At 42.1% G+C, this 20,119-nt stretch overlaps 1 protein-coding gene across 2 annotated transcripts in view; it reads left to right on the top strand.

The window, feature by feature from the left end:
- DYNC1H1 (dynein cytoplasmic 1 heavy chain 1) overlaps positions 1 to 20,119 on the top strand; it is an 82,441-nt gene that overhangs the window by 629 nt on the left and 61,693 nt on the right. For both annotated transcript variants that reach the window (XM_072986680.2, XM_072986679.2), the window contains exons 2-10: positions 6,199 to 6,286; positions 11,557 to 11,730; positions 12,431 to 12,686; positions 14,804 to 14,990; positions 15,122 to 15,393; positions 15,820 to 16,047; positions 16,424 to 17,500; positions 18,193 to 18,372; positions 19,140 to 19,289. In XM_072986680.2, coding sequence (XP_072842781.2) covers positions 6,199 to 6,286; positions 11,557 to 11,730; positions 12,431 to 12,686; positions 14,804 to 14,990; positions 15,122 to 15,393; positions 15,820 to 16,047; positions 16,424 to 17,500; positions 18,193 to 18,372; positions 19,140 to 19,289 — 2,612 coding nt within the window. The remainder of the gene's footprint in view (positions 1 to 6,198; positions 6,287 to 11,556; positions 11,731 to 12,430; positions 12,687 to 14,803; positions 14,991 to 15,121; positions 15,394 to 15,819; positions 16,048 to 16,423; positions 17,501 to 18,192; positions 18,373 to 19,139; positions 19,290 to 20,119) is intronic.

Consider the following 20,119-nt stretch of genomic DNA (forward strand, 5'->3'; position numbering starts at 1 on the left):
GCCGGCGCTGCAGACAAACAAGAGGGATGGAGGAGGGAGAAAATGGCGAGGGGCGTGGCCGCTGGAGAAGAGGCGGCCGGGCTGTCAAAATGGCGGCGGCCCCTTTCCCGCTTTCTTTCCTCCATTGTCCGGACGGTCGGGGCCAGCGAAGGCGCTCCTTGACTGAGAGAAACTGGGAGGCCTCCTGATTCTCCCGCCTTCAAAGACAGGCCACTATTTTAGCCTCTCGCGGCTTTGCCTCTTCATACCAAGCCGCCTAGAGTGGTCGTTTGACCAGATAGGCGGGGAACAAATAGAATAAATAAATAAAATAAATAAATAGGATAACGGCTGAAGGGCTCTGCTGGGATGCGCGGAAAGGTCCGCCTTGTTGTCCCCGTTTTATGCCCTCAGGGTGAACCCCCCCCCCCAGGGGCTCCAAACGAGACCGGCCTGCAGCAGCCCTTCCCTGCTCTCTCATGACAAATATATAAGGAGAGTCATGGCAACTTGACTTCTTTCAGTCCACTTGCCATGACTCAGCTTCCAGAGAACCTCACCTGGATGACTGCGAATCTTCACAGATATAGAAGATGTGTTGTCTCTTCACTGGAGGGAAAGGGTAGGCATCCCCATCAAAATAAAATGGGCGTGGAGGATAAATGGAAACTGCAGATTGCTTTCTCTTACAAAAATTCAGACACCCATGAAAAGTTATTCAATTATACCTATTTATCTGGTGACAGCAAATCTGTTGACACCACAGGTCTTTGTCCTGGTGAAATCATTTAAGTTACCTGCTGGAGGGTGAACTGATGGGTCAGCCTGGCCTTAGGGCAGATCGGGTTGTTTGTTTTTATAACTGACTTCTCTGCTTCGACCAGTGTGTCATCTCTTTTCATCTTCCATGTATGCTTATGAGCATATACATTTGCCAGCTCAGCCTAAGACCTCATGTTCAGTGTCCCACGGAATACCTGCTGAGTGGAAATTCTTGCTAGCACAACAATGTGGGAGCATGTTGCTACTCTGCAAGAAGTGATCTCCATAAGGAAAACCTGCCCTCCGTTTGCATAATTGCAAAAGAAGTACAGTCTCCATTACTGCATTGATGGGCCTTTCCGCACTGCAGGAACTCAATACGACTGTGCCCCCTTGCATTCTTGTTCCTGAAAACACATGCCATTCTAATTTTAAGATAGCCGAATCCCACTTTTCTGTCAGTAATTTTTCAGCATCTCAGAGGTCTTCCCTATCACCAGAGATGTGGTATTTTCTGTGTATAGGCTGTGTTTGATCATCGACGCAGTAGTCAAAGTTCAGCAATAAAATGCTCTGCACAAGCTATCTTGGGAGTGACAGGGCAGGGCTACCAGGAAAATAAAAATAAATCTGTTTCAGTTCCTTGTGTTTCTCAGCAACGGGGTTCCCCAGAGTCAAGAGACTGGAAACTTCTTTAACACAGAGCTAAGCATGGTTGTCTTCATACCAAGCTGATAAGAAAAGGCCAGTCAAAAGCCAAAACCAGAAGTTAGACAACCAAACCTTAAAATTAAAAAAAGTATCCATGGAGGATAATTTGATTGTTTGTAGGAAGGAAGCAAGCAACCATTTAAAACACATACATCCTCTGTCAAGTCAGCAGCTAGGTTTCATGTAGAGTTGCATTGGAAGAGAAGGATGATAAAGCTCTGGTTCATCACACCTTATCTACCCTGTTTTCCCAAAAATAAGACCTAACCTGAAAATAAGCCCTAGTATAATTTTTCAAGATGCTTGTAATATAAGCCCTAACCCGAAAATAAGCCCCAGTTAAGTGAAACCCCACCTTCCACCATTGTGCAGCAACCAAAAGAAGATGACATTGTATTTGAATAAATGTAGATGGTTGTACATGAACAAAATAAAACATCCCCTGAAAAATAAGCCCTAATGCATTTATGGAGCAAAAATTAATATAAGGCCCTGTCTTATTTTCAGGAAAACACGGGATTCCTATATGACCTATTGTCATGAATACCACATTCTTCATTCATCTTTATACCAGCTTCTGGGTTGATAAAAAGAGGAACAATATGTGCCTTGTGCCTTCTAGATGTATAACTCCAGCTTATATTTCTAGAAGGGTTATTTTGTTTTCTTACTGTATCCTCTGCAGTTTTCCAACAGATAGAGAAAATAACTCATCTACCCCCCTTCTCTTGACCAACAATTCCTGTGAGGAAATACATGATGTTAGATACGTTGAAGATGGGATATCTGTTTTATGTGCCAGATCTCCTGATGTCCCTCCCTCATGTGAAACATTTAGCTTTAAAACCATCTCTTCACCTCCATAAAGGTTTTGGGATCATCTCTCATGTCTGTCTAAGTAAAGATTCCTCCATATAGATTCTCATGTACATGGAGACTACATATTTCTAAATTGATTAGTGGAGGACAGTTCTGTGGGAAATCTGAAGATACTTCTATGGGAATTAAAATGTATAAGAAAGCAAGGCACTGGGTATGGTTTCCCAGCTTGCAGATATCTGCAGGAAGAACACAGCAAATATAATTTCCATATTTTTCAATTTGCACTTAGATTTCTTGTATATTTCACACAAATGTGTCATGATGACATGTAAATAAAATTTGTACATAGCCAGAGATATCTAGACAAGCTTGTCATTCAGAGTAAAATGAAAGACCAGAAGAAATGTTTTGTAGATTGATATTAAAAGCTCTTAATTTTGTTCAGTGGTTTCCATGCTTGCAGTGGTCAGGCCTCTTTCGCATTTGGCTGGCTTGCTAAGGAGCAAGACAGTATGCTTCAAAAGATTTTCAAGATAATACAGTCTAGTCATATACTCAAGCAATTCTCTTGATAGCCCTGTTGATCCTCAGCAATGTTCTTGTGTACATGAGAAGGTCACCTAGAATATACCCACCTCTTTCCTTTAGGTACATACCTAAAAATTTTGATGATACACTCTGCATGAACCATCTTCGTGAGAGGTCTGCCTGACTTCATTAGTCTTCTGGTTACTAGCCCCATCTAACATTAGCTGTGAACCTTTGTTCCTGATGTTTGGGGCTTCAGCTCCTGGAATCCACAACAGTTGGCTGTGTTGACTAGAGCTTCTAGTAGTTGGAGAACAAAAGGCTGAGAAATCCCTGTATTATAAGCTTTCAAGGAAATCTGAGGTTCTATGCAGCTGTAATTAGTACATAAAATTGTACATGTGACGAGTTCAAGTGAGGTCTTCTGATAACATTACAGTATATACCTTTTCATTGTGAATTCTGTTAACTGCTGGTTTTAAAATTATGTGAGCAAAACAGTTGCTGCTTTCTTTTATTCTTCTTTATTTGCTCTTGGTTTTGTAGTCTATGTACAAAATGATCCTCAAGGTGTAATTCCAGTATAGTTGCATCTCCACTTAACCCAAAATGGGCAAGTTATATGAAATATATCTTTTCAATTGGATACAGGAACCATGATGGTATTCAACCATAGATCACATATAATACAGTATAAAGGAAATGCATTTCTACATGAGCTGCAGTTCACACATTAGATTCTGATATGTAGTATTGAATTTCTGAAATTGGTGGAAATATTCTGTAAGTTCTTGAAATTTTGTGTTAGTAATCTTATCCGGTGGGTCCTGAGTAGATGTTAATGTCATAGACACAGAAATTCTATTCTTTTCCGATTTTTATTTTATTTCATTTTATTTATTTGTAATTACACATTTCTGCAATAATTTGCTATCTGCAAACATTATGCACTCAGTTTTAAGTATTGTTTATTCATTTCTAGGAGGCACTTCCCATTTTGTAAAGGTGAAATCTGTGTTGAGGCTTACACTCTGCCTACCCTAGGAAAACAGCTTGGATTCATTTCCAAGTAGCAATGTCTAAGTCTTTTTGGATCTTAGGCAAGGAACTAATTTCTGTAAAGCCAAATGAAATGTAGATTTAACTATTAAAAGTAAAAGGCTTGTTTTAGGAACTATGGAAGTAGGCGATTTATTGAATTTATTGTACGAAGGCATTGTTCTAGTCCCTGGCATATTTTTTTCCAGTTCTTAAGCTTTTCTGACAGACAAAACAGACCAGTAACTTGTCTGGATCACATTCTTGGAATACCCTGCAAACCTTCATGCTATATGAATGTAAGAGTTTCTGAGTCTTGTTAAAGTATTTGACAAGATGAACTATTGATGTGGACAGCACAGTAGTTGTTATTGCCATTTTAAATATAGATACTGTACAAACTCCGGCAAGTCCTACTGGTGCCACACTCAAAATGATACATTATGATTTTTAATGTTGCTGATTCATTACATGCCTGCAGTTTGGCCTTGGAAAACTTGTAGGCATAAGCAAGAGTTTATTTGTGACTATGAATTTAATTCAACTATATAACTGCCTCAATGATTTTAAAACTTGATTCAGCTGCAAAGTTGTTTGAATATTATGCTTACATATGTGCAAATCTAAAACTGTAGAATCCATTCTACAGTTTTTTGGGGGGCTGCCTATACAACCCTGCTGTCGTAAAACCTTTAAATTTTGTAAGGCATGGCCTTTCACACAGGACTCTTAATAGGAAAATTGAAGAGGTAAATGTTCCTACCGTTCTTCTGTGCAAAATAGTTCTGATGCCTTCATTTAAAGAAACCTTTGGACGTGTAGCTAGATAACAGAGGATAAATAACGTGCTACATGTGTGTCTTTTTCTGAGGCAAACTCAAATTGTATGTCCTTAGAATATGTCACTGGTAATATAGTTTGATCCTACAGAGTTTTATTCATTGTATTCGAATACTACATAACTTAGAATTGGTTTCTGTTCCTAAATGTGAGTGATATTTAAAGATATAACAGTGAATTAAGTTCTTTTATTACTCACACAAGATTTTTTAAAATATATATGACTGCATAAGATTAGAGCAAAAGAACCATTACTTACAAATTCCACAATTTTAGCATTTGCTACACTGTCCTCCTCTGGAGAAAAACTACAACCCCAGAAGTATCATTGCTCCTTTGTTTCATAACATAGCTTCATGCTGCTTCTGCCGTTTTATGTTTGTTCAAAGTGCAAAGGACAAAGGTGTGATTACTGTCAACAGAAAATAATGTATCTTTTATAATGAAGTAATAACATGTAGCTGATTTTTTTTTTTTTTTTGCCTGTGTCATGTAAAGCCCATATTATGATGAATGCATCAAATGGGATTTGTTAGGGCTAAATTAAATCTACAAAGATGTATTGTTCAGTCTCATATACAGTACTTTCTCTTTCTGTTTTCCCATTTGGGTGTGTCTCTCAGATGAAAGCATTTTGTGCTGCATTGCAGTGGTTTCATTGCTCTAGTCTTGGCTGCCAGAGCAGTGACATCATCCCCTGAATCAGTAATCAAGTTAACAGTCTCTTCTCCCCATTGGTGTTACACTTATTTTTCTTCCCCTGCATACTTTTAAAAGAAACTTGAATGTCTTTGACAAAATGGTACTTGTATAAAATTTTATCTCTACTATATAAATATACTGGTCTTATCAGACAGGCTTTGAATTTAACAGTTGCTAGTGAGAACTGGCATTGTTCACAAGTAAATGGGGCTTCTGACTATAAAATGAAGGCCAGAAAAAGGAAGGAATTTGTAACGTCTGAAACACTATGATTGCTCTCACTTAGTAGTTAGACATTTCTGGAAATATATGACAGGAGGGGCTGCAGTCTCATGCATACTGACCTGGAACTGGCCTCAGCAAACAAAGGGATTTCTGAGTCATTGTGCTTAAGACTGAATTGTGGCTCTAATTTTTTAGTGTTTCATACTGTCTATGAATACAAATGGCTGATAAAATTTTGATTCCCACTAAAGCAGACCACTGAATGAATGGGTTTTATTAACAAATGTCAGTCCCGTTGATTCAGTGGATCTACTCTGTATGGAACTAACAATTGCATCGTTTGGAAGGGTCTGGCTATATGAGTCCTATGGAAGAAGGGAGAAGACAAGTTATTTTTTGTCTAAATAGAGCAGACTTTCTATTTCTTGAAACCTGAATTTAAATAAAGTCAAAAGTCTGTAGGTGGTACTTGAAAATGTGTGCACACTTCTGTTAATGACACATTTGACAACTTACTGATTACAGGTATCTTAGCAAGAATAGGTACTAAGTTTAAAAATGGTGCTAGTAAAATTTCTTAATTATTTGCAGAGGATGTTGGTGATGAAGGAGAAGAAGAAAAAGAATGCATTTCTTACGGTATCAGTACTGACATTCACTATGGGATGAAATCAAACAGGTGAGTTGGATGCTTTCACCTTCTGGACAGCATGATGACACTGCTTTATGTTAATCATGTTTCACATACATTTGATCAACTCTTGAAACTAAAATGTCAGAATTTGCAGATGATAATTATGTAAAGCAGGAGAGTGAGAAATTTGTAGCTCTCTAGATGTTTTGGCTTACAACTTCCATCAGCCCCAGCCAGCATCACCAGTGCTTAGGATTGTGAAAGTTGTTGTCCAGAACATCAAGGGAGCTAAAAGTCTTGCAATCCTGATGGGATCACTATGTCAGACAAGAACCGTATTTTGTTTATTCTGACCTTATTGTCTATTCTAATAATAAATTTTTAAAACATAGGTGCATACAGTGGTGCCTCGCTTAATGATTGCTTCGTTTAATGAAGAATTCGCTTAGCGATGGCTTCTTCGGAGCGATCTTGCGCTCTGTTTAACAATGTTCCCTATGGGCGATTTTCGCTTAGCCATGTTGGGAGCAGCTGGGCGGCGGGGCAGAAAGGCAGGAGCCGATCCGGTCTTTCTCCCCCACCATCGGGCGCAGTGCTTTGGGAGAAGCCTCCCGGTGGGGGAAAAAGACCGGATCGGCTCCTGCCTTTCTGCCCCGCCGCCTGGCTGCTCCCAAAGGGCTGTCCCGATGGTGCTTGCAGTAGCGGAGGAGGTGCCCGGTGGGGGAGAAGTGGCAGATCGGCTCCTGCCTTCTCCCCCACCAGGCACCTCCTCCACTGCTGCTGCAAGCACCATCGGGGCAGCCCTTCAGGAGGAGCCAGGCTGCGGTGAAGGAAGGCTGAAGTCGATCCGGTCTTTTTCCCCCACCGGGAGGCTTCTCCGAAAGCACTGCGCCTGATGGGGGGGGGGGGAGATTGGATCGGCTTCTGCCTTTCTTCCCCGCAGCCCAGCTCCTCCCAAAGGGCTGCCCCGATTGTGCTTGCAGCAGCGGAGGAGGTGCCTGGTGGGGAAGGAAGGCAGAAGCCGATCTGGCCTTTCTCCTTGGAGCCGCGCCGCGCCCACCTATCCCAGCCATGCTTGGATTCCTGGGAGTCCAAGCATGGCTGGGATAGGCGGGCACGGCGCGGCTCCCGGCGGCGGGGGCAGGGTAGGGGGGTCCAGATGCCTTTCAGGCAAAGCACTGGAAGCCATCCGGACCCCCCCACACCCTGCCACCGCCGCCGCTTGGAGCCGCCCCGCACCCGGTTTCCCAGCCATGCTCGGACTCCCGGGAGTCCAAGCATGGCTGTGATAGGCGGGTGCCACTCCCGGCGGCAGGGGCAGGATAGGGGGGTCCAGATGGCTTCCAGGCAAAGCACTGGAAGCCATCCGGACCCCCCACCCCACCCTGCCAGAGCCGCCCCGCGCCCGGTTTCCCAGCCATGCTTGGACTCCCGGGAGTCCGAGCATGGCTGGGATAGGCGGGCGCGGCGTGGCTCCAAGCGGCGGCGGCAGGGTAGGGGGGTCGAATGGCTTCCAGTGCTTCGCCTGGAAGCCATCTGGACCCCCCCATCCTGCTGCCGCTGAGAGCCTTCCAAGCTCTCAAAAGGCTTTCTCCAATGTCGGGTGGGGGAAAACCCTTTGAGAGCTCGGAAGGCAAATGTCGGTGGTCGGCAGTGGCTACGGGGTCCTTCCAATCCGAAACGGATTAACGTCGCTATGTGGGGCACCACTGTATTTGTATTTTAGATATGGAAAGCTAAATATATGTTGTAATTAAGATTGTTCACTTTGATGGCAGGCTGCATTGTTTAAAAACTCCAGTTTTCCATAAAACTAAATATATGATAATATGTTTTTTGCACTTTAATTATGCTTATTTTTGCACTTGTGCCATTGTTGCAGTAGGCTATGGAGTATAGAAAAAGGGGTAGAATTAATGAGTTGTATAAGGAGTATACAACTACTCTTCTTATTGCATGACACCTGAATTAGGAAAAAATTAAAGGACAAGAAAATAGTGGGAAGGAGGAAATTCAGAACAGCAACAGAGTGATTGGTTTAAAAAGATCTGAAAATCTATAGCTGGCCATAAGATTTGAGGACTCTGTAATTGTGTATAGAAGAGGATGTACCAGGTTTTGTAGTCCTTAAGTTTGGCTATGTCCAAGAAATATAACTCCTATTGTGTAGTCCCAGTAGCAACAGTAATATGCAGAGCCTGGATTTCTAAGTGCCCCCTATGCATGCAATTAAAGTGATCAGCTATAATTGTGTCAGGAAAAATCCATATCCCTGGGTATTGTGAGCATAGATTGTGGGTCATGGATGACGAACATATGGTGCTCCCAGTGTTAATAGCCTGCATCCTATCACCTCTCATTTTGGTTTTTGCTTGTAAGAGCTGTTGGGAATTGCTGCCCTACAACAATGGCCTGTTGACAGTGATGCCAAAGAAAACTCGGTGTAGCTCAAGCGTTTCATCCAACATGTTTCCTGGATGCTTCCCAGGGAAGCTGGTATTGTTGGTGACAAATCCTGGATTAGAGCACTAGTTCTAGATTGGCTTTGTGGATTTGGTTCCCCTCCGCCAGCATAGACTGGGTTTTGTCTCTCCAGGGGGTCTTTTTTCAGTGTCTGAAGAGGCACTATATGTCATCCTGTTAGCCAGAAACATCTGGTGTAACAAGAGAAATAATAATACCTGTCTAATAATGAACAAGACTTTCTTGCCAGTAGTTTCCTAGACAGGAAGAATTGAGCAACCATTTGATATAGAACTCTACCAGGTAATCTGTGGACAACAAAGCAAGTGCTGGGTGGAGGAAGGACAAGAAGAAACAGTTTTTCTTTCTTCTTCCCAGTAAAGAACTGCCTGGTTACCAAGGGTGGGGAACCACAGGTCCCAGGGCTGAATCTGGTTCTCTGGGATCCTAGTAGACTGGAGGGACGGGGGGCGGAGTGGCTACTGTATATAAAAACACTCTGTTGGTCCTCCTTGATATCTCAGCCGCCTTTGATACCGTTGACCATGGTATCCTCCTGGGGAGGCTCTCCGAGCTGGGAATCAGTGAATTGTCATTGGCCTGGCTTCGATCCTTCTTGGAGAATTGTCTCCAGAGAGTCCAGCTTGGGGAGGGGGACTTGGCCCCGTGGAGCCTCAGTTGTGGAGTTCCACAGGGCTCGCCCCTCTCCCCAATGCTGTTTAACATCTATATGAGGTTGCTGAATGGGGTCATCAGGGGGTGTGGAGCATCGTGCCATCAGTATGCTGATGACACTCAGCTCTACATCTCCTTTTTCCCAACTACAGAGGATGCTGTTCTGTCCCTTTAGTGCTGTCTGGGGTCGGTACTGCAATGGATGCAGGAAAACGGGCTGAGGCTGAACCTGGACAAGACGGAGGTCCTGAGGGTGGGTGGACCCACTGTCAGTGGTTTGGGAAACTCACTGTCTTTTGGGAGGCTGACTCTCACTGCTAAGAATGAGGTTCGCAGCTTGGGGATACATCTGGACCCGGCACTCACCATGGAAACTCAGGTGACGTTAGTGGTCCGCACCACCTATTTCCATCTCTGGCAGATTGCCTCGCTGCGTCCCTTTCTTGACGTTGGTGCACTAACCACCTTGGTCCATGCGCTCGTAATCTTGAGATTAGACCACTGCAATGCGATCTACGTGGGGCTACCTTTGAGATTAATGCGGAAACTACAAATGGTGCAGATTGCAGCGGCCAGACTTCTTAGTGGGGTGAGGAAACATCAACATATTACTCCCACTGTAGCCGCATTGCATTGGCTGCCCGTTCGATTCCGCATTGATTTCAAAGTTCTAATGATCACATACAAAGTCCTAAACGATTTAGGACCTCAATACTTTGTGGAACGCCTCCTCCCACCTAGATCTACTCTTATCACCCGATCTAGTCAGGAGGGGCGACTGAGGAGCCTAACGCCGAGGGAGACCCAGAAAGAAAAAAAAAACACCGGGCCTTCTCGGCAGTGGCTCCCAGGCTCTGGAACAAGCTCCCCCCCCCTCGAGATTCATCTGGCCCCCTCGCTGGGCATTTTCAAAAACCAGCTCAAGACCTGGTTATATAGACAGGCCTTCCCTCCAGGCACTATGTAACTTTCTCTCTCTCTCTCCATCTTTATCTACTCTGTCTTGTATAAATGTTGGAAATTGTTATTTCATATTAATTGTTTTTATTCTGTGTTTTGTGAGTCGCCCAGAGTAGACTATGTCTAAATGGGCAGCATTAGTTAGGCATCCTTCAGTCTCAAAAGACTATGGTGTCGTGCTCTGTATGGAGGACTTGGAACAGCGTCTAGTGTGGCTGAAGAGGCCAATTCGAGAGTGGCAATCTCTTCTACACTGAACACAAATCCAATCTGTCCCCTGTCCAGCTCCCTGGTTCTGCTGCTTTTGTGACTTCCTCTTTGCCTCGGCCTGCTGGACAAGGGTCTCTTCAAATTGGGAGAGGCCGTGAAGCACTGCCTGCCTCCAGGCTGAACGGTCAGATGTCAGGGTTTCCCATCTGTTGAGGTCTATTTCTAAGGCCTTCAGATCCCGCTTGCAGATATCCTTGTATCGCAGCTGTGGTCTCCCTCTGGGGCGATTTCCCTGCACTAATTCTCCATACAGGAGATCCTTTGGAATCCGACCATCAGCCATTCTCACGACGTGCCCAAGCCAACGTAGACGTCGCTGTTTCAGTAATGTGTGCATGCGCCCATATGTGGGCGGCATATAAGCTCAATCAATCAATCAATCAATCAATCAATCAATCAATCAATCAATCAATCAATCAATCATTAAAAAATAGTCTCGCCTTCTGAGTGTCACACTCGCTTCCTCCATGTTTCCAAAAAGGTTCTTTTTGGTTCCACTTTTTTGGAGTTAAGCCCCCGAGAGCGTCTCTCAGATGGAATTAGGTCCACCAACTCTTAATAGGTTTCCTGTCCTTGGCCAACACATCCTATGCATGAAGCACAATAAACAAACATCTCCAGACTCCACACCCTTACATTTTGAAGAACCCCATACTGTATCTACATTCTGTGTATAGATTAAGTAGTATATGCAGTCAAGATTTCCCCCATTTAGAATATGGTAAATCTAATCACTGAAGGTCTCTGGTTTTATTTTTATATCTTGCAAATGCTAATTTTTCATGCTTTATTAAAAGCTGGAAACAATTTAGGATTTAGAAGGCTTGTGGATTTCTTCTTATGAAAGCTATATGATTTATGTTAATCTAAAATGCTGTGAATCTAAAACTTAAATGTTCTCAGATTAACTGGACTTAGGTGCTTATTAATATTTCTTTGACTTACAGTTTGGCCTTCATTAAGCGAGCACCAGTAATTGATGCAGACAAGCCTGTGTCCTCACAGCTCAGGGTACTCACCCTCAGCGAAGATTCTCCTTACGAAACATTGCATTCCTTCATTAGCAATGCTGTTGCTCCTTTCTTTAAATCCTACATCAGAGAGTCAGGAAAAGCTGACAGGTAACTCTTTTAATTTGTACAGTTTTATCAACTATATGTAAGAAGGAATAAAGGGTGAGAAGGGAAGAGAGAAGTGGATTTATATATGGAAACCTGTTACAATCACGATCATAAATTCCCAATGTGCAGATATCTCACATGGCACCCTATCAAGATCCCATGTCCTATTACTTTGAGTTCCTGCAAAGGGAAGCACTTGACTTGTAGCTGCCTGCTCTCTTCCCTTTCCGTTTTCTCTGAGCCAAATCTGTGGCTCATTTTGGCTTTCTGGGAAATAGGTTTTGTTTTTTTACTGGCCTCACCAACCCTTTTATGGGCTGCCATTTTGTAAATGGGCCCATAATATCGTCCCAAAATTCTGCATGTATCCATGAGTCCAAAAGGGCTAGCGCATGTTTAGGTAGATCAGGGATTCCACCCTATTGGAGCTTGTCTTGCTGTGTTAAAAACTGTTCCCAGAGGTCGTCCTGGAGAGCCATTGATTGGACCACATGAAGAGTTATGTATTGAAAGGAGGTAGCTTTGCCACTCTGTGTGAAAGAGAAACTCGCCTGACTTTTACCAAGTACTAACTTAAGTCTTTGAAATGTAATAGTATCTTATTCTGTTTCTTGTAGTAGAGATTTTGTGAACGTTTACTATTAAGTGACTTTGTTTTCTAGGTGAATTTTCATTTGGCTTGCTTCTGTGTTTCCCTCAGGGATGGAGATAAAATGGCTCCCTCTGTTGAAAAGAAAATTGCAGAGCTTGAGATGGGGCTTCTGCATCTGCAGCAGAATATTGAAATTCCAGAGATTAGCCTGCCGATTCATCCAATTATTACTAATGTTGCCAAGCAGTGCTATGAACGTGGGGAAAAGCCAAAGGTTACTGATTTTGGTGACAAAGTTGAAGACCCAACCTTTCTCAACCAGTTGCAGTCAGGAGTTAACAGATGGATTAGAGAGATCCAAAAGGTAAATCAGAAATAGAAATGTAATACTATTTGTATAATACAACTACGTCCTCAATATATATTAAATTTCCTTTTTAATTCATGGTAGTTCTTCAGTTACATTTTTTAAAGTGGCAGTCACATTTTACTCACTGTTAATATATACTGTTGAGTCTATGGGGAATTAGGTTTCTTCATATTTGTGTAAGAAGCAGCTGGGTTATGGACTTTTCTATGTCTTTGTAATGTTTATTCTATGTAAGAAGCAAGTATGCATCAAAATTTTCTATAGCCTTAGAGTATTGTATGCAAAGTAATAAAATGCTCTCAGGCCCATTGTTCTGCAGTTTTATTGCCTGAACTTAAATCAACTTGCACTTAATGCATCGGGAGTTTGATGAATATAGGTGCAGAGCAGTGGTTCGAACACTATTCCTAAGGATCTGAGGAACCCTATATGAGGTTTCTTGAAAGAAAATTTGCCAGTGTCAAACTGTCTGTCCTGCAAGGATATATTTGCTTCTTATATATACGGTATGTTGCCAGATCCCTAAAAGGTCTTGAGGGGATGCCCTGCTGTGAAGGGTAATGTCTCCGTAGAAGGGATGGGTCCGCAAATGATGCCCTTATGTAATTCATCAGGCTGGAGAAGCCTCAGAACCCACAGTCAACTAACAGTTGAACACTTATTAGGAACTATTTACATCAGTGCTCCACCACACAGCTCTCTTCTTTGTGTCACTCATAAGGGAATTAGCATTAGTCCATAGTGTCTCTTTTAGTGGAGTGGAAGAGAGTTACCTTCACCATATGCCATAACTGTACAGTCTAGCAACAGTTAAGATTTGCAGACCTTCAGTCCTTTGCCAACTGGCATAGGCATTTGAATGGCTGTTTATAGCAACAATGTCGTTGGGTCAGGGCTAAGTCCTCCCCCTCTGTCGGACCTCTCCTCTAGGTTTCAGGAACAACTTGCATGCTGGTCTCTCTCTTGCCAGGCTCCTCAGGGCCCTCTCTTGTGATCCCTTTCAGCAGTGAGTAGAGGAGGAAAGAACTCAAGAAAGGACTACCTCTGGATATGACAAAGCCAGCATACGCAGACGGGTCTGCTTCTCCCCCAATCACTCTGGAACTACCCAGTCTTCCACCTCACTTTCTTCTTTCTCTTTCCTACTGACTGTCCCAAGCTCTTCCCGTGTCTTCCTTTTAATCTCCTTCTGGCAGGAAATTTCCTCAGCAAGATTTCCCCTGCATTTCTTCTTTTCTCTTCCCCCCATCCCCCGAGTCCCTCTAGTCCTCTGGTTCTAATGGAGAGTTCACTTTGGGTGATCTCCAGGAGAAGGAATCCACCCCATGCCTGGCAGATCTCCTTTGCAGGCCTTTGGAGGAACAGTGGGTTGTGGAGATAACAGCTGTATAAAGCACGATCACACTCCGAAGTGCACTGTATAATCCTCTGTAACTCCGAGGAATTCTTGAGCAGATATGCAAGGTTATCTTAGCAATCAGTTATGGCAGGACATCCTCACATATCCATAGGCAAGAAGCTGAGAATCAGAGGTGATAGCTGAAATCCTGTTGCTAAGCATAAGAAAATTTCTAACTTTCAGTCTATTCCTAGCTGGTAAATAAAAGAGTCTGTTTTTGCAGGGTTGGTGCTCACACTGGCTTGGCGTTTGCACACGTGCCCACTCAACCACCCCTCCGCCTAGAATGGCTGCAGGGATTTTTTTTAATTTGCTGGTTATAAACAGAAAGTTGCACATTTGATTACGCCAAGCAACAGAATTTCAGTCAGTGTGTATAGAATCCGTTAATCTTGAAGTCTGACCATTCCATGTTTGCTCAGAAGTAAGTTCCATTAGGTTTTTCTCTAATTAATGTGTTTAAGATTGCAGCCTTATAGTTGGAAGCAGAATCTCTGCTGACTCCCCCCTTTTTTTTCCACACGTGGGAATATACTTAATCCAAGACAAGCAACATTTTCCCTTCATTATTCATAATACCAAGCAGCTTTTCAGAGCATAGAAATGGCATTGGATTTCAAGCAGGTGCTTTGCATATGTGAATATGTAGGTTATGCAGTAGGTTGATTTGATTAGAAGCACTGTTAAACACTTAAATACATTTTTTTAAAAGGTGACAAAACTAGATCGGGACCCTGCATCAGGCACTGCTCTACAAGAAATCAGCTTCTGGCTGAATTTGGAACGTGCTCTTTATCGTATTCAAGAAAAGCGTGAAAGTCCAGAGGTTCTCTTAACTTTGGATATCTTGAAGCATGGCAAACGTTTTCATGCTACTGTCAGCTTCGATACAGACACAGGTAAGAGCTTATAGAATGGCCAGGAAGAATTCAGTTCTCGAATCATGGGAATTGTAAATTTGAACTGCAAATTGTTACAGTTCTTTCACAATTAGAAAAAAAATAAAATTGACTTTGTTTTTTATATGCAGGTCTGAAACAGGCACTGGAGACAGTTAATGACTACAATCCATTGATGAAGGATTTCCCACTGAACGACTTGTTATCTGCAACTGAGCTAGATAAAATAAGGCAGGCATTGGTTGCAATATTCACCCACCTGAGAAAAATCAGAAATACTAAATATCCTATTCAAAGAGCACTGCGCTTAGTGGAGGCCATTTCAAGAGATTTGAGCTCCCAGCTGCTCAAGGTGTTGGGAACACGAAAACTGATGCATGTGGCTTATGAAGAATTTGAGAAGGTGAGTTATGTCTAGATGTAGATGAGGTAAGGGAGAACATTAAGCTAATGTTTTGAAAGAAATGTCAGCTCCATCCCCCAAAAAATTCATGGTACTCCTTCTAGCTCACAGAAGCTTTAGCATTAAAAGAGGAGGCTCCTGTTTATGGAGATAAGCTGAAATTAATTAACAATCATTTTAAGAATACACTTTTCATAGCATATGGCTCTTGATTCAAAAAGCTAATTGAAGTTCCAAAATCTGGGGACCTGATGCAATGCTGCATAGCTCCTATGGCTGTGTAGTTCCTAGTCTACCAATATCCTCTCCATGTAGTGTTCAGTGTTTTCTAAGAACATAGATATAATGATCTTCGTGTACATACAGTGTGCTCTGTATTTTGTTAGAGTGCATGATGTTCATTGCATGTGTTCTACTTCCTCTCAGGTCATGATTGCATGCTTTGAAGTCTTCCAGACTTGGGATGATGAATATGAAAAACTGCAGGTTTTACTGAGAGACATTGTGAAAAGGAAGCGAGAAGAGAATCTGAAGATGGTCTGGCGTATCAATCCTGCTCACAGAAAGCTACAGGCTCGCCTTGACCAAATGAGGAAGTTTCGACGCCAGCATGAGCAACTGAGAGCAGTTATTGTGAGAGTGTTAAGACCCCAGGTAAGATATTTTTGCTTTTCTTTGCCCTATTAATAATAACCAGTGTCTCCTGTAAGCTCACATGAAGACTCAAATTATTTTTCTCCTTGAATACTTTTTGCCAAGATTACTTTGATTGAAGAGGGCATGTTTTAACTCATTTCCTGCAGAATGACTTGCACAAGAGTCAGTGCATCCACTAGTGGCTCTAAGAATAAATATTGGAAATACGTATTTTAAAGGGTGCTGAAAATGAGTGACTACTATATAGGTATATGAGTTGTTGAGACCTTGCAAAGTGGAAAGATACTGTCAGTGCATGTTCTTGAATAATGGTGTGATTACATCTACTACTGGCATTGCCAAAGGAATGACTTAACTGTTCTGTTCTGTTTAGGTGACTGCAGTGGCCCAGCAAAATCAAGGAGAGGTACCTGAACCCCAAGATATGAAAGTAGCAGAAGTGCTGTTTGATGCTGCTGATGCTAATGCAATTGAGGAAGTAAACCTTGCTTATGAGAATGTTAAAGAAGTGGATGGCTTGGATGTTTCTAAAGAAGGCACAGAGGCCTGGGAAGCTGCAATGAAACGGTATGATGAAAGAATCGATAGAGTTGAAACCCGCATTACAGCTCGCCTGAGAGACCAGCTTGGCACAGCAAAGAATGCCAATGAAATGTTCAGAATCTTCTCTAGGTTTAATGCCCTGTTTGTCAGGCCCCATATCAGAGGCGCTATCCGTGAATACCAAACACAGTTGATCCAGCGTGTGAAAGATGACATAGAGTCGCTTCATGATAAATTCAAAGTGCAGTATCCACAGAGTCAGGCTTGCAAAATGAGTCATGTTCGAGACTTGCCTCCAGTATCAGGGTCTATAATCTGGGCTAAACAGATTGACAGACAGCTCACCGCCTACATGAAGCGTGTTGAAGATGTCCTTGGGAAGGGTTGGGAGAACCATGTGGAAGGCCAGAAGTTGAAGCAAGATGGGGACAGCTTCCGTATGAAGCTCAACACTCAAGAAATATTTGATGATTGGGCCAGGAAAGTTCAGCAGCGTAACCTTGGAGTTTCTGGTCGCATTTTCACAATCGAAAGCACTCGTGTCAGAGGCCGGACAGGAAATGTCCTCAAGCTAAAGGTCAACTTTCTCCCGGAAATAATTACACTGTCAAAAGAAGTCCGTAACCTGAAGTGGCTTGGATTCCGTGTTCCTCTTGCAATAGTCAACAAAGCTCATCAGGCAAACCAGCTCTACCCTTTTGCTATTTCTCTGATAGAAAGTGTCCGTACATACGAACGGACATGCGAAAAGGTGGAAGAACGGAATACCATTTCTCTCTTGGTTGCCGGTTTGAAGAAAGAAGTTCAGGCTTTAATTGGGGAAGGCATTGCTCTAGTGTGGGAATCGTACAAACTTGACCCTTATGTACAGCGCCTAGCAGAGACTGTTTTCAACTTCCAGGAAAAGGTTAGTTCATTTAGAAGATGATAGTTCCTTATTTATTGTTAATCTTTATTCATTGCTTCCTCTCCCATGATTGTCACCAAGGCGATTAAAAAAAATGGAGAAGTGAAAACATGACTTAAATGTTTATCCATAAAAACAGATTAAAGGTAGTTTCAAAATCAATATTAACAATCCTTATTTTAAAAAAACATTATTGAAACAGTAATACAGCATAGAAATTGCCATCTAGCTGTTCAAGGTGATAGTAGCTCTTCTATAGCCAAGCTGTAAGTCTTGGCAACTTCTAGTAATGTACTGGAGTTGGATACAGTCTTTGGATAAAAGTAATCCATCTTGAAAATAAGTTGGATTTACTCTTCTCTTGGCAAGCAGTTGTTTGTTTGTTTGTTTAAACTGAAGTAGCAGAAGTATGCTAAGTGCAAATCTGATGCAAATATGTCTGATTTAACAAGTATGCAGAGTACGGTGTAGTCTGTATCACATTAAAGTACAGCATCCCAGGGAGAAACTTTGTAACACTGGCAATAAGCATGCATTTGTTTGTAAATGTTAAATGGCTCATTAGAGTAAAAAATGTTATGATGTAAAAAAATCAGAAACTTGGGCATTTGTTAATGAGATGGCTTTATAAGAAGACTGTTTTTAATACTGATACTGAATTTTAGATGACTGTTTTCATTTCTGTCTTTTAGGTGGATGACCTGCTTATCATTGAGGAGAAGATAGATCTTGAAGTCAGATCATTGGAAACTTGCATGTATGATCACAAAACCTTCTCAGAAATTTTGAACAGAGTTCAAAAGGCAGTGGACGATTTGAACCTCCATTCATATTCTAACTTGCCCATCTGGGTTAATAAGCTGGATATGGAGGTAAGCTATGCAGCAATTGCAAGAGTAGGTAAATATTAATATGAAAGATAGTAAGAAGTGTGACTACTTTATACAAGAAAGGTTTTGAGTAAAAGGCTGCTCGAGTACAAAGTTCTTTAAATATCCTGTCACTGCAACAGAGATAACCAGCAGCTTTTCATGTAGTTACCTAGGAGCAAGCACCATTGGACACAGTGGGATTTACTTCTGAGAAAGCATATGCGTGATTGTACAGCGAATCCTGTCTGTGTGTGGAACCCTTAGGTCCAAGCCCCATTGCATAAGTATCAGTTATTAAGAAGAAAATCACAGTTCTCAAGTTTCGTTTTCAGAATCATGAAAGGACAGTGAAGGTTGTGTAAAGCCAGATGAGCAAATGGTGTCAATAAAAAGAGATTTGAATAATTTTAGCACCAAATATAGACATTAGAAGTTGGAAGATGAAATGCAGATTTTCTTGCTTACAGAGTCCCATTTATCATATTGTGCATGCAGGCAAGTTGGAAAAAATGTTGTTTGAGTAAACTAGAAGTGAGAAGAATTTTTATTCTTGAAGAATAATAGTCTATAAATTCAGAGGGATTGTGAGTTTTTTACTTAATTTGATGTAATCACTGTCCAACAGGGTTAGGAGAGAATTGCAAGAAAATCTAAATTCAGGATAAGTCCCTGATAAAAGACAATTTGTGCATGAAGAGTATCAGCACAAAGTTCAAGACTGATTCTCTGGGAAAGGTTGGGTGTTCCTGATCATATTTGCTTTCTAGATTGAGAGAATACTGGGAGTTCGCTTGCAAGCTGGACTGAGAGCTTGGACTCAAGTACTGCTTGGCCAAGCTGATGACAAAGCAGAAGTTGACATGGACACAGATGCGCCACAGGTCAGCCACAAGCCAGGTGGAGAGCCAAAGATCAAAGTAAGTGTGGTCTTTATCTTGAACTGAACTCATACTGTGTGTATGCCAGTATATATGACCCATGAAAAATTGTGCTGGGGGGGGGGGAACCCACCAGTGTATTGAAACAACGTAGTGCAATAAAGACTGCTTTATTTATGTGAATGTAATCTGGTCTTACTCAGAATGTAGCATCCAGGGAATTCTCACTTTACAGGGAATTAAAAATCCTAGTTCAGTGATTAAACATGTAAACATTTACCCTATGAGAGATTTGGTTTAAGCTTTGGACAGCATCTTGTTCAGTCAGACTGCTTGCACTAGGATATAATTAATAATCTACAGAGCTGGAACGGACCTTCTGGATCATTGAGTCCAGCCCCTGTCAAGGAAGCAGAGTAGGGAAACAAACTCCCAGCCTCTGGCTCCACAGCCGGAGACCCAAGCCACTAAGCTATCTATATAGTGCAAGAGGTTTGACTCTTTTCCTTTTTTCACAAGGAGACATTTAGGAATTCCTCCTGTAGGCTTAAACTGGTTGTTCAGATCAGAGATCTCCACTTAGATAGTGTTTGTGCAAATGGGTAATCTGTGTTTCTCCATGGATGATGCTTGAAGCTCTAACCCAGCACTCAGCAGGCACTTTAACCTTAGAGTAGTAGAGAATTAGAGTACTTAGGATCTGTACTGAGCTACTGGTTGCCAAGAAGTAGAGATGTTATGCCTTCTGCTTGGTGACCATTATTTCATTCCTGTACATAATTCTCATTCTTCTGTATCTCGTTGCCTCTACCACATTCATAACAGAAGAATCAATTGAATATTAATAGTTCAGGCTGGGTTGGGAGGCC

The sequence above is a fragment of the Pogona vitticeps genome, chromosome 1, assembly GCF_051106095.1.
Source record: "Pogona vitticeps strain Pit_001003342236 chromosome 1, PviZW2.1, whole genome shotgun sequence".
Taxonomy (NCBI): Eukaryota; Metazoa; Chordata; class Lepidosauria; order Squamata; family Agamidae; genus Pogona; species Pogona vitticeps.